This window comes from Sus scrofa, chromosome 15, assembly GCF_000003025.6.
Source record: "Sus scrofa isolate TJ Tabasco breed Duroc chromosome 15, Sscrofa11.1, whole genome shotgun sequence".
Lineage (NCBI taxonomy): Eukaryota > Metazoa > Chordata > Mammalia > Artiodactyla > Suidae > Sus > Sus scrofa.
This window is the reverse complement of record NC_010457.5, coordinates 34,615,827-34,634,821: the sequence shown is the minus strand read 5'-3', so window position 1 is coordinate 34,634,821 and position 18,995 is coordinate 34,615,827. Positions and strand designations below refer to the sequence as shown.

The 18,995-nt window shown below is 39.4% G+C and overlaps 1 protein-coding gene across 1 annotated transcript in view; it reads left to right on the top strand.

Annotated features, from left to right (window-relative positions):
• Positions 1-18,995, top strand: part of CSMD1 (CUB and Sushi multiple domains 1) — a 1,882,041-nt gene that overhangs the window by 1,608,941 nt on the left and 254,105 nt on the right. The window contains 1 exon segment of the mRNA XM_021075826.1: positions 5,274-5,476. Coding sequence (XP_020931485.1) covers positions 5,274-5,476 — 203 coding nt within the window.

The window sequence follows — 18,995 nt, the reverse complement described above, 5'->3', positions numbered from 1 at the left end:
TTCAGTATTTTTTTAATGGAAAATGGCCATTTCTTTATCTACAGTTGAATTGTGTTGTATCATTTTTGTTGTTGAATTTCAATGTATTTCCCAAACGGCAAAGCTTAGAGCACCAAGGTGAGTCTTTGTTTGTCTAGGTAAGCTTCTCATTAACATCTAACATAGGCATAAGAGACCACATAAATGATATGCTCATCTTATTTGTAAAAAACACCCCATGATCAAGACCCAATATGTGCCCAATGAGTAAACTCAGTCAAACTAGCCACTCTTTTTTTTTTTTTTTTTTTTTTTTTTGTCTTTCTGCCTTTTCTAGGGCTGCTCCCACGGCATATGGAGGTTCCCAGGCTAGGGGTCTAATCGGAGCTGCCGCCGCCAGCCTACACCAGAGCCACAGCAACTAGGGATCCAAGCCACATCTGCAACCTATGCCACAGTTCACGACGACACCAGATCCTTAACCCACTGAGCAAGGCCAGGGATCGAACCCGCAACCTCATGGTTCCTAGTCAGATTTGTTAACCACTGCGCCATGATGGGGAACTCCTAAACTATCCACTCTTAAGCACAATCACTATCCTGACTTCAGATGAATTTTGCCTAATTTGAACTTTCTAAAAATTGAATGATACAGTGTGATTAGTTTTGTGTCTTGAGTGCCTCAACCTTCGCTCCCACTGATACAGGTAAATTATTCTACTACATGCATACACCATGATGTATTTACTCATTCTGCTTGTCGATGGGCTTGTGGGTTGGCTTTACCCAGTGCAGGGTTTTTGTAAGTGGTGCTGTGTTACATATGCTTTCATGAATTATTTGGTGGATGTACGCATGTTTTTCTCTCAGGTATAAACCTACAGACAGCTCTGGTAGATACTGTCAAAGTGTTTCAAAGTGCTTATACCAAGCACACCCCATCGCGGTGTAGATGACACCCAGGTACCTCACCTTCCACTGTTCTTGGCATTGACAGTCTTCCATCTTAGCCATTCTAGTGAGTGTGCTGTCACTTTAATTTGCTATTCCCTGATGACTGATCAAATCCATCACCTTTTTATATGCTTATTAGTCTACTGAATACCTTCTTTTATGAATTGTCAGTTTAAGTCTTTTGCCCATTTCTTTCCCTACCAAATATTCATCTTTTACTTATTGTTTTGTATATAGTTTTTATACATCTGAATGAAATGTTTTATTGTTTATATATTCACCATTTATATTCTGATACTCTGGGGTTTTTTTTGGTCTCATAATGGTATCTTTTGGTAAAGATATGTTTTTAATTTCAATGAATCAAATTCACTTTAGCTCTTTTTTCTTTTGTGGTTAGTGCATCTGTATTTAAATCGTTACACCAAATATTTGGGAAGTTCTTTTCTTAGTGTTTTAATGTCCAGTTTAAGAATCCTACCTCTCCAAAGTTATAAAAAGTATTATCTCCAGGATTTTTGTGGGAGATTTATTTTATCTCCATTCTATTTATTTTCATTCCATCTGGATTTAATTTTTCTGTAAGGTATGAGGAAAATTCAAGGAATTTTTTTGTCTATAGTGCAATGCAATTGGCCATTTGTTGAAAAGTCAGTCTGTCTCCATTAGACTGTAGTGCAGCCTTTGTCATAAACCAGGTAATTATATATATATATATATATATATATATACACACACACATATAAGCCAGATAACTATATATAAATTCATATTATATATAACCCAGATAATTATATATATAATTTTATATAATCAGTCCTGTTACTGAACTTTATTCCATTGATCTATTTGTCCATACATGTTAATACCTTTCTATCTTAATTACTGAATTCCTTAATAAGTACTGATATCTGGTACTGTAATCCTCCAGCTTTGTTCTTTTTCATATGGATATCTATGGCTATTCTTGAACCTTGCTATGCATTTCCATATGATTTTTATTTATTTATTTATTTATTTTTTTGGTCTTTTTGCCATTTTTTGGGCTGCTCCCGTGGCATATGGAGGTTCCCAGGCTAGGGGTCGAAGTGGAGCTGTAGCTGCCGACCTACACCACAGCCACAGCAACACGGGATCTGAGCCATATCTGCAACCTACACCACAGCTCAAGGCAACGCTGGATCCTAACCTACTGAGCAAGGCCAGGGATCGAACCCACAACCTAATGGTTCCTAGTCGGATTCGTTAACCGATGAGCCATGACAAGAACTCCTCCATATGATTTTAGAAACAACTGTTACCTTCTGCAAGGAAAGTAGGGTTTTGATTGGAATCGTATTATATCAACACATCAGTTTAGGGAAAACTGATGCCATTTCCAATGCCGAATTTTCTGATCCTTGACATAGTATATTGTCCCATTTATGTAGATCTTATATAATTTGTCTCAATAATGGTAGTTTTCTGTCAGAAAGTCTTACACTCTTTTGTTAGAATTAATCGCAGCTATAGCACCCTTTTGATAATAATAGAGTTAGTATTTTTATTTTACTTTCTTTTCGTGGCTGTTTTGTGAAAATTATATTTTTACATTTATCTTGTATACATAAATTGATTAATTCTAAGTGTTTGTAGGTTTTTACAGACATTCTATGTAAACAGTTGTTATCTACATCAATGAGATTGATTTACTCTTTTTTTCTTTTCAAATCTTATGACCTTTTCTTGCCTTATAGCAGTGGCCGAAACCACCAGAATAATGAATAGAAATGGTGACATTGGATCTCATTGCCCTGTCCCCAACCTCAGAGACTAAACTTTTAATTATTTATTTATTTCAATAAATGTATTTGAATTGTATTTTTAAAATCCCATAATGGAAAAGTATTAAATTCTACCACTAAAGATATAAAAATTCAAAAAAAACTGTAGGAAAATTATTGGAATTAATAGATAAAATTAGTTATATAAGGCAAATAAAGAACACAATGTTTTCTACATTTTTTTCACTTTTATGGACTTTCTACATATAGATCAGTATTTACTGAATTTTTAATTCTTTGGTTGTTGGATATTTATCCTGTTTTCATTTTATCACCAATTCTGTTCAAGTAAATATGAAATATGTACAAATAGGATCACTAATTAGAAACAAACTAATCAATAAAAAATCAATTATACAGAGAATCACTATCTTTTATAGTCCACATCCTGACCAAAATGGAATAGAAATAGAAATCTATAGCAAGAAATCAATAAATTGCATCCTCCATTTTGAATGTAAAAGACACATGATAAACAGTTTAATGTGAAATCACAGCCCTAAATGTACACATTAGAAAAAGAAGATCACTTGGAACCAACAAGTTAAGCTCCAGCTAATGGAATTTTGATAGCGATGTGACAACACAGAGACATTGTACTTTATTGTGAGACTGTGAGCAGTTAAAATCACACAGGAAAGGAAATTCCCGTTGTGGCCCAGGGGAAACGAATCTGACTAGGAGCCATGAGGTTTCGGGTTTGATCCCTGGCTTCACTCAGTGGGTTGAGGATCTGGCGTTTCCGTGAGCTGTGGTGTAGGTTGCAGACACAGCTTGGATCCCAAGTTGCTGTGGCTGTGGTATAGGCCGGCAGCTACAGCTCTGATTAGACCCCTAACCTGGGAACCTCCATATGCTGCAGCTGTTGCCCTAAAAAGACAAAAAAAAAAAAAATCACACAGGACAATGTAGCAGTTTTTCTTGTCGAACCCAGAGAGGCTCTAGGATAAGCACGTGTCACAATAAAATGTGGAAGCTAGCTGTCTTTTGCTAGAAGACCAGACAGATGAGCATTTACTCTGCTTCTAAAGTGAGTTAACAAAATCTACAGTTTTCAGTTGAGAAGAGTTTCACCAAATGCTGAATATAAAAAGCAACATGAAAATAATACAAGCACCTACATGCCCAAATGGCATATATTATGTAATCATTGTTAAACATACAAATAGTACTACATACTGTTTGCAGATATGTATACACATAAGTATATGAAATTTATGAAAATATAAATGAGAAGAGACCATCACAATTTCAGAATATGGGGTAAGAGGAAAAACAAATGGATAAGTGGAGAGGAAGGAGATTGTGACTGTGTCTGTAAGATTTTATTTTTTAAAAAGAACTGAAGCAAATAGGGTAACATGTGGTGGTGGGTATCCAAGTGTCTGCCATATTCTCTACTTTCTTCTATACTGAAGCATTTTATATTGAACATTTAGAAATATACTACATATGTTATACCGTACTCAGGGTAAGATAGATATTTTCTTTAAATATATAATATGCACAAAGTAAATAACTGGCATTTGTATACAGTTATTTGTTGATATTAAACTATTTTATCTGTTTGCTTTGCCATAAATAGAATTACAGCTCCATTGCTGCCTCTGAAAGCAAGCTTTCTTTGACATAGAGATTTTAAGTTGCTCTAAAAAAAAATCTGTAAATTTGATAGAAGTATGTTAAAATGTTCCAAAGAAAGGAGTTTATACTACATATTTCTGCCTTTGTGTTTGTATTTCAAATAATGAACTTTTTTCCTGAAATTAAAATGTATAGAAACAAGCACAGCATAAGATGAGATCCCTGGGACACAGGTAGACAGTATCGGCCAGGTGTAAACATCATCTCTGCAAGGCTTTTTCTCCAGGTGTGGGTGCTGCCACCTAGTGGGGACCCACAGGAACGACATGGACACCACATACATTAGAAATCTGACCTCTTTTTTAAAAAAATTTATTTATTTGTTTGTTTGTTTGCTTTTTAGGGCCGCACCTGCGGCATAGGGAAGTTCCCAGGCTAGGGGTCCAATTGGAGCTGAAGCCACTGGCCTATGCCACAGCCACAGCAATGCCAGATTGGAGCTGCTTCTGCGACCTACACCACAGCTCATGGCAACACGAGATCCTTAACCCACTGAGTGGGGCCAGGGATCGAACCTGTATCCAACCCATCTTTGCTTTGTGAGCCTGGAAAAAGCTTTGAATTGTAAAAAGAGCTGACAGTCTCCAAAGGCGTAGTTTCATCCTTAAAGGCTCAGCACAGCATAAAAAGCTCTGTAGTCCCACTGTATCTATGACAGACAAGTAGGTGGTGCTGCTCTCTGATGTGCAGGAGTGAACCTACTTCTTTGAGGCCCTTTGCCTACATCCATAGCCGTCAGACAGCGAAGAGACACATTGGGGTGGGCTTTGTGTGGGTGATACGGGCTGGAGGGCACTCGAGTTTTGTGCTGGGGCGTCCTAGCTGGACGGGAGGGTCCTTTCAGTCACTGTACAAGCTGTGCTCCCCTTGCAGCCTCCACTTCATCGTGTTTGACACGGAGCTGGCCCACGACATCCTGAAAGTGTGGGACGGGCCGGTGGACAGCGACATCCTGCTGAAGGAGTGGAGCGGCTCAGCGCTGCCCGAGGACATCCATAGCACCTTCAACTCGCTCACCCTTCAGTTCGACAGTGACTTCTTCATCAGCAAGTCTGGCTTCTCCATTCAGTTCTCAAGTAGGTGTCAGCTCCTTTTTCTTGATCTGGTGGGGAAGACAGAACCTCATTGTACCTTAGGGTTCCTCAGATAGGAACATACCTAAGTTGAACATAACACGAAATTTTGAAAACTCCTGTCAAGAGAATGATTTGCCTTAGAAAATTCTGTTCATTCTCAGATGGGAACACACAGTGGCTCTCCTTTGTTATGTGAAAAAAAAAAGTTTTGAGATAATCACTAAATATCCAAACTTGGGCCCAAGATGGATGTGGGTCTCTCCTGGAAGGTCAAGTTTATCTTTGGTGCTCTTCTTGCCGAGCACCAATGCTGGTTGGTGCCACGAGGTCTTGATGTTTTCAGGCAGCTTGGACCATTTATTCTCAATTTCCCTGCAGAGATGGGCCCGCAGGTTCCCTCCGTAGGGCTGGTTTCTATCAGCTCAGGTAGCGTAGTAGTGCAGGACTTAGTGTGACACCACATCCTCCCCTTTAAACTGTCACCTCTTGAAGATGGTCTCCACCTTCGTTGTCCACCCCTTTTGTAATGAGTGGCTTCCTGAGAAGGAAGGGGGGCAGATATTTTGTGGCACTTTAGTCTCTGAGGACTCTTCAGATGGCACCACGTAGAGCTGTCACAGCGTTTGGTAGCACTCCGGGTCAGCAGTCATCATGTAAAACCAGTGGAATTTGCACATAAATACATTCCAGCTCAGTTTATCTCCAGGTAGGTCACTGGTGAGCCATATTCAGGATTTACATAAGAAAATGGACTTAGGTCAATTTGCTGCTTTAAAGGGTTGGTAATAAAATAGAGGTTAAAATCTGCACAGCTTCTCACCTCTGGTTCACTGTGCTTTGAGCTGTAATTTGTGAATGTATGCTCACAGAATAGAACCTGTGTGTGGTAAAGTGTTTACTGGTCTGTGTCCAAAAGATCAAGATAAGTTTGCTACTGCTTTGGGGGAAAAAAAAAAAATTATTATTCCAAGATTCTATCACCCAAGCTCTTTTTATGAGATAAAAATGTCCTCTGTCTTCAGAAATTGTGGTGAGAGTCAATGGTAATTGTGTGTGATGTACTGTCCTTATTTGGCAAAACAAAAAACTTGTTACTATTATGAGATTATGTTTGTTTTCCTCTCTTACCCATTCTATACTCTCCTGGCCTTTTTTTTTAAATATACTTTAATTTTTATAGCATTTTTATGTTCACCGTAAATTTGAGAGGAAGGTACAAAAAGTTCTTTGCCCCCTGAACCCCACCCCATACATAGCTGTCTCCATTATCAGCATCCCTACCAGATGGTACATGTGTTATAGTTGATGAACCAACATGGACATGTCACCATCACACCGAGTCACACAAGGTAAACTATCACACATATGGTTTACCTTGGAGTTCATTCTTTTTTTTTTTTTTTTTGTGCTTTTTAGGGCCACACCAGCAGTGTATGGAAGTTCCCAGGACAGGAGTCAAATGATACAGCCACAGCAACATGGGATCCAAACTGCATCTTTGACCTACACCGCAGTTCACAGCAACACCAGATCCTTATCCTTAACCCACTGAGCAAGGCCAGGGAGTGAACCTGCATCCTCATGGATACTAGTTTGGTTCATTTCCACTGAGCCACAACGGGAACTCCCTGGAGTTCACTCTTGATGTTGGACATTCTGTGGGTTTAGAAAAACAGATAATGACACATATACACCATTATAATACCATGTAAAGTAGTTTCACTGCCCTAAAAATCCTCTGTGCTCTGCCTATTCCTGCCTTCCCCACCCCAACCCCTGCCAACCACTGGTCTTTTTTCTGTCTCCATAGTTTTTCTTTTTCCAGAGTGTTATATAGTTGGATTACACAGAATGTGGCCTTTTAGGATAGGCTTGTTCCTCCACATCTTTCACAGTTTGATAGCTCATTTCTTTTGGGGGCTGAATAATAAATTCTTCATTGTCTGGCTGTATCACTGTTTATCCATTCACCTACTGAAGGACATTTTGGTTGCCTCCAACTTTTAGCAATTATGAATAAAGCTGCTGTAAACATTTGCATATAAGTTTTTGTATGAACATAAATTTTTAACTCCTTCGGATAAATATCAAGGGGTGTGATTACTGGATTATATGATAAGATTATATTTTGTGCCTGGCCTTTTAAAATGGTCCCTTTTCAAAATTCATGTGGAGGGAGTTCCCGTCATGGCTCAGTGGTTAACGAATCTGACTAGGAACCATGAGGCTGCAGGTTCGATCCCTGGCCTTGCTCAGTGGGTTAAGGATCCGGTGTTACCGTGAGCTGTGGTGTAGGTTGCAGATGCGGCTCGGATCCCTCGTTGCTGTGGCTCTGGGGTAGGCTGGCAGCCACAGCTCCGATTCAACCCCTAGCCTGGGAACCTCCATATGCCGCGGGAGTGGACCAAGAAATGGCAAAAAGACAATAAATAAATAAATAAATAAATATTCATCTGGAACAAAGAAACCACTCATTTTTCTATATCCCTTAATGATTTTCTGTTTTTTAAAAGACATCTTTCTAGTTTGGGTTAAAGACAAAAGAGTGTCCCTTACTATGGTTATTTGAAGCACAGGCATTGTTATTCTTCCCAAGTAATTAGTATATTGATGCTTAGGAAGTGGTAAACATGAACACACCCATTAAAGTTCCTATAGAAATGAAACTGCTTCATTTTTTAAACTTGATTTTCCAAGTGTTCTAGTTTCAACCATATGGAATTGCCTTTTTTGCAGATACAAAAATGGTTGAATGTTGGCAGTTTCATATGGTTTAACATAACATTTGATATATACTTTGAGAAATATTATTTTAAGGGTAAAAATGTAGCATTGGCTCTGAGGCCTTTTTTTTTTTAATGAGTTTTTGCAAGGTCCTTAAAACTCTATAGCGAGGGGGGAGTTCCCACTGTGGCACAATGGAAACAAATCTGACTAGCATCCGTGAGGATACGGGTTTGAGCCCTGGCGTTGCTCAGTGGGCTGGGGATCCAGCTGTGAGCTGTGGTGTAGGCTGGCAGCTGTAGCTCTGATTCGACCCCTGGCCTGGGAACTTCCACATGCCATGGTGTAGCCCTAAAAAGCAAAAAAATAAAATAAAATAAAATAAAAAAGAAAGAAAACTCTATAGAAAGGAAAAAAACACGATACTAAAACTTTTCTTGGCATAATTGAGAAAAACGGCCTAGATTGTAATGCTGAAAACTTGGATTTCTGTCTTGACCTCTAAAGATTTGCAACTGACCTGTTTCTTTTCTTACTGCTTTATTTGTAAACTGAAGAGACTGCGCCAAATATGAGCATCTTTCGATTTGCATAATTCCACATTGTGCGTCATTATTTCCCTCTGACCTTGCCGACCAGCCCCCCCACCATTCCCCAGTCTCCCTAGGGGTGGACACAGACTGTGTTCTGTGGTTCGAGCTGGGTGCCTCCAGGGGGCGCTCTGGCAGAGATGCACGGTCTCTCCCTGTCAGATTCCCTCCATCAGGGCTGAGGTTTTTCTCAAGAAGCACGTCCGTGCGTGTCCTTTTCCAGGTTTCCATAACCGACTCCCAGTAACCACGCATAGTTCTACTTGGAATTCGACAAACCCAGCATTTGTAAAGAAGCGCTCTCCAATCCCCTGTTGGAAGTAGGTCGTGGGTTTTATGTTAGACCCTAAAGGATACAGTTGCAAAAGGAACATTGTCAGATTCACGTCCCAGAACCCTGCTCCAGCACTAGCAGCTGGGAGGTATGGTTATTTAGGCTTGGACTCTCAGGACCCGTGCTCCTGTCTCCACTCCCCTTTCTGGGCACTTTCTGAGCCCCCCACCTCCACCCCCACCCGGAGAATCCAGCTGTGAAACTAAACCAGGCTGGAGGCTCCCAACCCCAGACTTGAATGTCTTTCAAAAGTGCCTAAGAGCCTAACCCTCCAGTTCAAGCCTCACTGCTCTTCTGTAGGTAGAAGGCAGGAAATACCCATTTGTCTTCACGATCCTGGGACATCAAAAAAAAAGAGGTACTTTAAGTAGCAGTTAGATTTTGCTGCCATTCATAAGCCATTCTTTGAAGTATTACCACTGATCTATGATTTTGAAATAAAATTAGGAATAATGGAACTTAAATATTTTCCTCAAATAATTGACACTTAAGTATGACCTTTGTTGCAAAGCAAAAATGACATTTATTCAATAGCATTAAATAGTTTTCTTGGTAAGCCATTTTAACCTGATAGTCTGCCAATACTATGTGAATATTGTAGATATAACTTAATTATTGGAGAAAAATACTTACTGGCACATTTTTTAAGAGACATTTGAATTATCAGATTTTCTTAATAAATTTAAAGCTTAAGAATTAAACATCAAGCTCTACCTTTGTCACATAATTCCACACCTGGTCAGGGCTTTTTAATTTTGACTATTTCTCTGTTCCTAAAACACCTTCCTCAACCACCTTCCTTCTCCCCACGCTCTCTTGCTCCTCCTTCTTCCACCAGCCTCTCTATCATAGCCTTTTTCCTGGTTCTCATCTTGCCTTCCCCACACTGTGAAGGCCGGATGTCACTAGGCTCATTCTCTGTCTCTTTCCCCTCCATCAGATTCCAGAGACCTCTCACCTGAGTGTCTGGCTACCTGGGCAACAGCCCTCCATTTTGACGTGGAGACAGAAGGCAGGCGACTTAACACGTGAAACGTGACTGCACTTCCAGTCCACTCCTTCCCCAAACCAGGCTTTTTTCAAGCCTTTCGCATCTTGGTGAACATCAGTTCCATTCTGAGAGTCACTCATAACAGAAGCTTTGAAGTCATTTTTACAGACCCCTTTATCTTCCACCCTGTCTATAATTGCGCATCAAAGTCAGTAGAGTCTGTGCTCAAAATCCCAAATCCGTTCCCTCTACCTGATCCCTGGCCACTTTGGTCTGAGTCCTTTCAGATGGAATGTGTTTTCATGGCTGACTGTCTCAGTGCCCTCCTGCCCTTGTTAAGGTACTAGCTTACCTGGTTGGCGTTCCAGGATGGGTCTTAATGAGGCAACTTGCTTCTGCCCAGACCTCTCCACTGTCTTCTCATCTCAGCCATAGAGATGTCTGATTCTCCCCATTGCCAAGAATAAAGGCTATAAAAGCCTTTATGCAAACTACCCAAAAAATCTACATTTTCAACATAACTGCCCTCCACCCAGCAGGGCTCCAGCCTCCCCTGAGGATGCATGTATTTAGTATATGTTCATTTTACACACTGCTCTTGGCTTTTCCCTCTTTGCTTGCTTAATGAACCCACGTGTGGACGCACCATCTTTTAAGACTCCTTTAGCAGAAGTAATCATGTTGTCACTTACAGTCCCCAAATGCAACACTTATACTTCCGATATAGTGCATATCTCATCCTGTGTGAGCATTTTATTTGCAGTCTACTTAGGCTGAGTTCCTGGAGGACAGAATGTGTGTGTCTTTCGAGAACATGATACATATTCAGTGGTTAAGAAGTGTTTTCTAATCGAATGTGCTTGAAAATTTTACAATTATGCAAATCTTTTTTTTAAACATGTATGCCTTTTGCAGTGATATTTTATTTGTTTTATTTATTTATTTATTTTGTCTTTTTGCCATTTCTTGGGCCACTCTCGCAGCATATGGAGGTTCCCAGGCTAGGGGTTGAATCGGAGCTGTGGCTGCCGCCTACACCAGAGCCACAGCAATGCGGGATCCGAGCCACGTCTGCAACCTACACCACAGCTCACGGCAACACCAGATCCTTAACCCACTGAACAAGGCCAGGGATCGAACCTGCAACCTCATGGTTCCTAGTCAGATTCCTTAACCACCGAGCCACGACAGGAACTCCTCTATCTGTTGTTCAAAATTAAGATAAATGATCTTTATATGATGTTTGTTGTTAGAAGTAGGGTCCATATAGACTGTGTTTTCCAGTGACAGATTTAATAAAATGTATGCATCTTGGTTGACTTTTGAAATTTTATAATTCTTTATACATTTATTTATCCTTACTTCATGTTTTGCTACCAGGCAGACTGTTTTCATTTTATAAAGATTACTATCTATGTTTTAATTTAATCAACATAGTCTAATCCATTATTTGATGTTTCCTTATTTAATTAAACATGATCATTTTTTTTTCTTGCTCTAAACTAATCTTTGGAGGAGAACCCCACTTCCTGAGTGTGGGGCTTCTGAAGGCTTATCCTCAGAGCTGTGTGTCGGTGGGCGACTTTAATGGCCACTACAGGGGACACACCACACCCTTTGTCGTGCGGGTCTTTACCTTCCCTTTGCTTTAAGACAGTGTTTCCTTCTCTAGAACAAGGCACTGTTGATGCTCAGAAGATATTCAGACCCCATTCAAGGCCCATTGTCCTGCCAGGTCTGCATAGCATGTAAAATGTGACAATAAGAACTGACTAGTGCAGTTATATTAATTGTAATCAGCCTAACTAACACTTTTCATTAAAGCTTCATTACCATTTAATCATGCATAAAATGCAAGAAAATGGAGTTCAGCTCACAAAACTGGCCTTTACTGGAGGGGTTAACTGCACGTGGGCTGAGTCCCCAGTGCCCCAAACTCTAAGCCCTCCCACCACAGCAAGCATGGCTCCCGGTGATCTTGCTGGCTCAGATTGATTGCCCCATAAATAATGGTTGTAACTCAGAGGTTACATGACATCCCTCCCTAATTTACTTTATTGAAAGATAATTTAATAGGTACATTTTCATTAAAAAAAATCATTTGTTGTTTATAACAAGAGAGGCCTTTGGGGCTGCCAACTGCCAAACAGAGTGGCCTTGTTTTATGGTTCATGTGCCAAGCTTCTCTGCAGAGGCAGCACATGGCAGGTGCAACTGGAACCATAGCCCCTCTCCATGTGCTCAGGGGCTGGGATAAAACTGACCAGACGTTATTTTCATTGGCCACTTACACACATAAATTGTAAACAAGGCCAAAGAGTTTATCTGCCTTTGATTACCAGCTCCTAGCTCACAACAGAGGTGGGAAGGACATGTGTTGAATTATTGAGACTAAGCTGCTGGCTGTTGAAATTCTAAATCCTGGATTCCGTGGAGTGTTGGGGTTTTAGCTGTGGTTCACTTTGTCTACAACTAGCAAGACTGCTATAACAAAAGGAACAGAAAGAAACAGAACATGTAAATGGCACTTTCCTAAATCTTGGGGATGTATCTTTTTTCCCCTCCAGTTTTATTGTAATATAATTGAGCTATTGCATACGTGGAATTGAAAAAATAACACCAAGTGGTGAATATAACAAAACAGAAACAGACTCACAGATATAGAGAATAAACTAGTGGTTACCAGTGGTGAGGGAACAAAATAAAGATAGGGGATTAAGAGATACAAACTGTTATGTATCAAATAGGTGAGCAACAAGGATGTAGTGTATAGCACATGGAATTATAACCATTGTTTTGTAGAAATGTTAAATAGGGTATAAGGTGTAAAAAATATTGAGTCATTATGTTGTACACCTGAAACTAATACAATATTGTAAATCAACTCAATTAAAAAACTTAATAAAATTGGCTGTTAACACTATGTAAGTTTAAAGTGTACAGGTATCGATTTGATACATTTATAGATGGAAAACATCACCACTATAGCTTTAGCTCACACCCCATCACCTCCTGTAACTGCTGTTTCTTTTTGTGGTGAGAATATTGAAGAGCCACCTCTTAGCAACTTTCAGGAATACAGTGCAGGGTTCTTAACTGTACTCACCATGCTGTGCATGAGATCCTAGGATTTATTCATCTTGCAACTGAAAGTTTGTGTCCTTTGATCAATATCTCCCCATCTCCCACCAACCCCCAGCCTCTGGTAAGTGCCATTCTGCCCTCTAATTCTATGAATTCAGCTTTTTTAGATTCCACATATATGATAGCCTACAACATGCCTTTCTCTGTCTCACTTACTTCACTTAGCATAATGGTCTTAAGGTCTATCCATGCTGTAGCAAAAGCAGGATTTACTTCATTTTCATGGCTGAGTAATAGTACAGTGTGTGTGTGTGTGTGTGTGTGTGTGTGCGCGCATGCGTGCGTACACGTACATGCGTACATCTTCTCTTTTTATTCACCCATTGGCGGACACTTGGGTTGTTTCCATTCCCGGGCTACTGTGACTGACACTGCAGAGAACATGGGGGTGTAGGTATCTCTTTGAGATCCTGTTTTCATTTCCTTTGATGTATATGCATATGTGGGATTTCTGGACCCTACAGTAGTTCCATTTTTAGTTTTTTGAGGAACCTCCAGGCTGTTTTCCATAGTGGCTGCACCAGTTGACATTCCATCTAACCTGCACATGGGTTTCCTTCCCTTGAGAATGAATCTAATATTTCTAAGGACTTTCTTCTCTTGTTTCCGAGACTTCCCGGCCACCGCCCCCACTGCTTCTGTCCCTGTCACAGGTGGCAGTTAAACACCACTCCTTATAACAGGTTTCTCTGAGCCCAAAGAATGAATAAGAACCCATTTTATGTCAGTTTTACTCTTCCCCTTTATAATATTCATCACTAGCTGTTTTTACAACTTTTTGGTTATCACCGAAAATCCTGGTATTCAGAAGTCAGATATGTTACAGTACTTACTGCATTACTCCAGCCTCATTTTTGACACTTAAAAACAGTATTTTGTCTATTTTTTTCTTGTTTATTGTGTATGTCTATATTTTCTGCCCCCCCCCCTTTTTATAGTTATTGGTTCTAGGGAGACTGAATTTCCTAAACCATTCTTTAAGATATTTCTGCTCTAACACTCAGTCTTTAGGATGGTTCCAGTTACAAGCATACCCAGTAGATGTGTGTGTTGAATTGAATTTTTAAAGTGACTTAAAAGTTATACTCTCCATGGGGATTCATGGCATGACTCAGCAGGTTACGAACCTGACTAGTATCCATGAGGACGAGAGTTTGATCTCTGGCCTCGCTCAGTGGGTTAAGGATCCAGTGTTGCCATGAGCTATGGTGTAGGTCGCAGACCCAGTTTGGATCCCACATTGCTGTGGCTATGGTGTAGACAGGTAGCTACAGCCCTGATTCAACCCCTAGCCTGGGAACTTCCATATGCTGTGGATGTGACCCGAAAAAAAAAAAAAAAAAGTTATCCTCCTCAGATTGACTGAAAAAAAAAAATTGAGCTGCAGATTTGAGTAGTATCCTGGGCAGCATTTAGCATTATGAAAGAGAATATAAATGATCCAAATTAGTAATCCTATTATGGGCGTGGCGGGAGGGGAATTGTGCGTATGTGTGTGTATATAATCTTATGCATTATAAGACTCATTTAAACTATGGTAAACTGCATAATCTTGTAACAGAAAAGTCACAAAAGTATATATGTATATACACACACACACATGTAATGTTAAATAATTTTTAGAATAGGCAACACAGAGGCACTGTTTTCTACCCATGAAAGAAAATATGGCTTAGGTCTGAGCCCCATCTTAATAGCAATGCAGACAAGCATGTGGAGTTTCCTTGTTAATTATGCTAAATTAGGACATCATACCCTTTTACCACCACGCAGTTTTTATGAGGACTGCTCTCAAAGGCGAAGATCACAAAAGCGCATTATTTATCAATTTTCCCCCAAATAAAGGATTGCTATTATTTATTCTCAGTTAGAGATATATTGACTCAAGGGAGGTATGATGTGGCTCATAGTGCAGTCCACAGTGCTCAGAACAGAGTCCCCCCGCCCCTTGGCCTCCTGTTTCGCACCACTCAGTTCGAACTGACACAAGCAAGATTCTCCTGACACTTGTTTGGCAGGAAGACATGTAGATAGTGCAGCTGTGATTTAGAAACAGGAAAAAAATAGCAAGCAAGTAAACATCATTTGATTATCCTAACGTTGATTCCAGATCTTCACGTCATTCCAATCACTGAGATTTCTGTAACATATTGAAATTGATAATCATGTACTTATCAATAAAGCATTGGCGAATTTGGAGTTCCCGTCATGGCTCAGTGGTTAATGAATCCAGTAGGAACCATGAGGTTAAGGGTTCGATCCCTGGCCTCGCTCAGTGGGTTAAGGATCCAGCGTTGCCATGAGCTGTAGTATAGGTTGCAGACTCGGCTCTGGCTACAGCTCCGATTAGACTCCTAGCTCGGGAACCTCCATATGCCACAGGTGCAGCCCTAGAAAAAGGCAAAAAGACCAAAAAAAAAATAAAAAAATGAATTTGTAGAATGTCTAATGAAAAATCCAAGAGTCATTTTTTCCCTCCTTAGTCTGTCCTGTATCAGTACACAGATTTTTATTGTTCATACCTATGAGAGAGCTGAGAATCACTTTAACCTGGTGACTAATGTGGTAGGTGTTTAGAACTGAATCTCTGGATGGTGAGGGTTGAAGTTTTTAATTTGGCTGTGACTTTAGAACTAAAGAAAAAGAAATCTCTTTGATTAACTGAATGAAGGACTCTTCACTGCTATGAGGATGCAAAACATAGAATTTTATGGTACATTCTAAGTTTAAATATTTTGTGTTACTAATAGATATAAAGTGTTTTTTAAAATAACTATAAAGCCTAAAATATTTTTAAATCCCTAGGAACAGACATACTTGGTTTCCCATAGAGTCTGTATTTGACATGATGAAAGCAGAAGTGCTAATTAGGATTTTTTTCTCAAAGCACTTGCAGTTCCTTTATGACGGGGGCACTTAGCTTAGTTCCCAATGCAGTCTTTGGGACTTAACTGACATAAGTGATTCAAGTACTGTTGTGAACACTAGTAGTCTGCCATATTTTTGTCTTTTAAAATTTTTCCAAGTGCATTCTTTTACATGGTCTAATTTTTAGAACTATGTGGTATCCAGTATGCAAACATACAGTTTTATAACTAGCAAATAAATATTAAAACATTTATTTGCAAGAAATAGAAAAATATTTGACTTATAGACATTGCCTACATTGGACATTTCTTATATACCATTAATGTTCCCTTTCCAATAATTGATTAGGAGGATTTTTGAGATAATTTAAAGAGTGAATTTAAAACAAACAAGTAAATTAAAATATATATATATATATATATATATATATATATATATTTAGGAGCTCCTACTGTGGCACAGTGGGTTAAGGATCTGATGTTTCCGCAGCTGTGGCGTAGGTTGCACCTATAGCTCGGATTTGATCCCTGGCCTGGGAACTTCTGTATGTCGGGGGTGCAGCTAAAAAAGGAAGAAAAAAAAAAGGATCCTTCTAAAAAATATTCAATGCTGTGATATACAAAAAGAGGACTCAGATCTTATTATAAATAGCTAAAAAAGTACAAGGACAGTTATTACAAAGTAGTGATACCTGAATTAAAAAATGAAAATCTGTGGGGTGAAAGAATTTATCACCTAGTTTGATAACTGCAATATTGATAGTTCTTCAGTCATTATATTTTACTCTGTTTTGATTGAATTAGCATGACATATGGGACTCAGACTTTTTTGCTTTAACGAAATTCACATTCCCTTTGTGCAAAATCAGAATGATTTATTTCTGTTGCATATTGAATTTTTTTTAATTGTAGAACTCAATTTATACTTAGGTGTGATAGTATTTTATGACATATATCCATAGCTATTAAGTGCTTGTTCAGTATAAAGACCATGAAAGCAAATGTTCCACTTTTGAAACATTGTTATAGCAGACACTTGAGTGGCATATCATAAAGGGTATTTAACGTTTTCTTATAATAATGCCACTCTCTCTGTCTGCACAAATCTTTTAATACCTGTGTTTCCACTGAGAAACTGAAATCTTTTCTGCTTTCAGAGGTTTCAGCCTGTCTAGCAGAGGAATCTTTGGCCTTTAATTTGTTTTTCTTCCCTTCTGGCTCACAGTAATAGCATTAATGAAGCCTCTTAGTTAAATATTAATTGTGTTAACTAGAAAGTACTTTTTGTTTGATTTAGTATTTTTTTTAATTCTGGAAGAAATAGTCATTATCCCCAGGAATGGGTTAAATTGACAATATATAGTGAGCTCTTCAGATTTGCCACTATCTACCAGTAATTTCACAATCAAGAAACCCATATCACTTTCCTGTCATGAAGGAAAATGCAGAAATGCACAATTCCTGTGTTGAGTGTTGATAATGTTTCATCCCTTTGAATTTTGAAATTAAACGTGTAGACACATACCTTCATATAATAGAAATAAATTTAAATATAAAATGGTTTGTATTCATCGTATATAATTCAAGTGAATACTGAAATTCAGATGTATATATCTGAAAATATATATATGTACACACACATAAATGCAACTGTAAATTCAAATGCCCTTGTAAGAAATAAACAAGAGAGATCTTCTGGACCCTTAGAAGTTCTCCCACCAATTGTCACATCTTACAAAACTAGAGGGCAAGCCCAGCCAGGATGATCAGTCAATATGCAGAATATCAATCACAAAAGGGTCCCTCAGGCTGTCCTTTTATAGCCACCCCCATTTTCCTCCTGCCCCACCCAATCCTTGACCCTGACAACCACTAATCTGCACTCCATCTCCATAATTTAGCCGTTCTAGGAATCTTATAGGAAAGGTGTCCTGTAGGATGTAGTCCCTCGGGTTGTTTTCTCACTGGCACAGTTCTGTGGACATTCACTGGGGCTGTTGTGTGTCCTCTCAGTTTATTCCTTTATACCTCTGAGTCATATTTCATAGACTGGATGGACCCACTTGAAATAGGCTCATTCACCTATTGAAGGACATCTAGATTGTGTCCAGTGTGGGACCATGATGAATAAAGTTGCCGTAAACATCCATGTATAAGATATTGTATGGGAGTTCCCTTCGTGGCTCAGCGGAAATGAATCTATCTGACTGGTATCCACGAGGACTCAATCCCTGCCCTCGATAAATGGGTTAAGGATCCGGCATTGCTATGAGCTGTGCATAGGTCACAGACATGGCTTGGTTCTCGTGTTACTGTGGCTATAGTGAAGGCCAGCGACTACAGCTCCAATTAGACCCCTAGCCTGGGAACCTCCATATGCTGCACGTGTGGCCCTAAAAATACAAAAAACAAAAACAGGTATTGTATGAACAGAAGTTTTCACTTATCTGGGATAAATGCCCAGAAGTGTAATTTCTGGGTTGAATGGCAATTGAATGTTTAGTTTTTAATGGCCAAATAGTTTTCCAGAATAGACAATTTGCATTCCTACCAACATGCATGATTCCTGGAGTTCCCACGTTGTGGCTTAGCAGTTAACAAAGATGACTGGATCTCTGGCCTCACTCAGTGGGTTAAAGATCCGGTGTTGCTGTGAGCTGCGGTGTATGTTGCAAATGCAGCTCGATCTGGTGTTGCTGCGGCTGTGGTGTAGACCAGCAGTTACAACTCCAATTCAACCCCTAGCCTGGGAACCTCCGTATGCTGCAGCTGCGCCCTAAAAAAAAAAAAAAGTGTGTGATTCCTTGTCTCTGCATCCTCAACATCATTTGATGTTGCCTATATACATAATGTTATTAGCTGCACTACT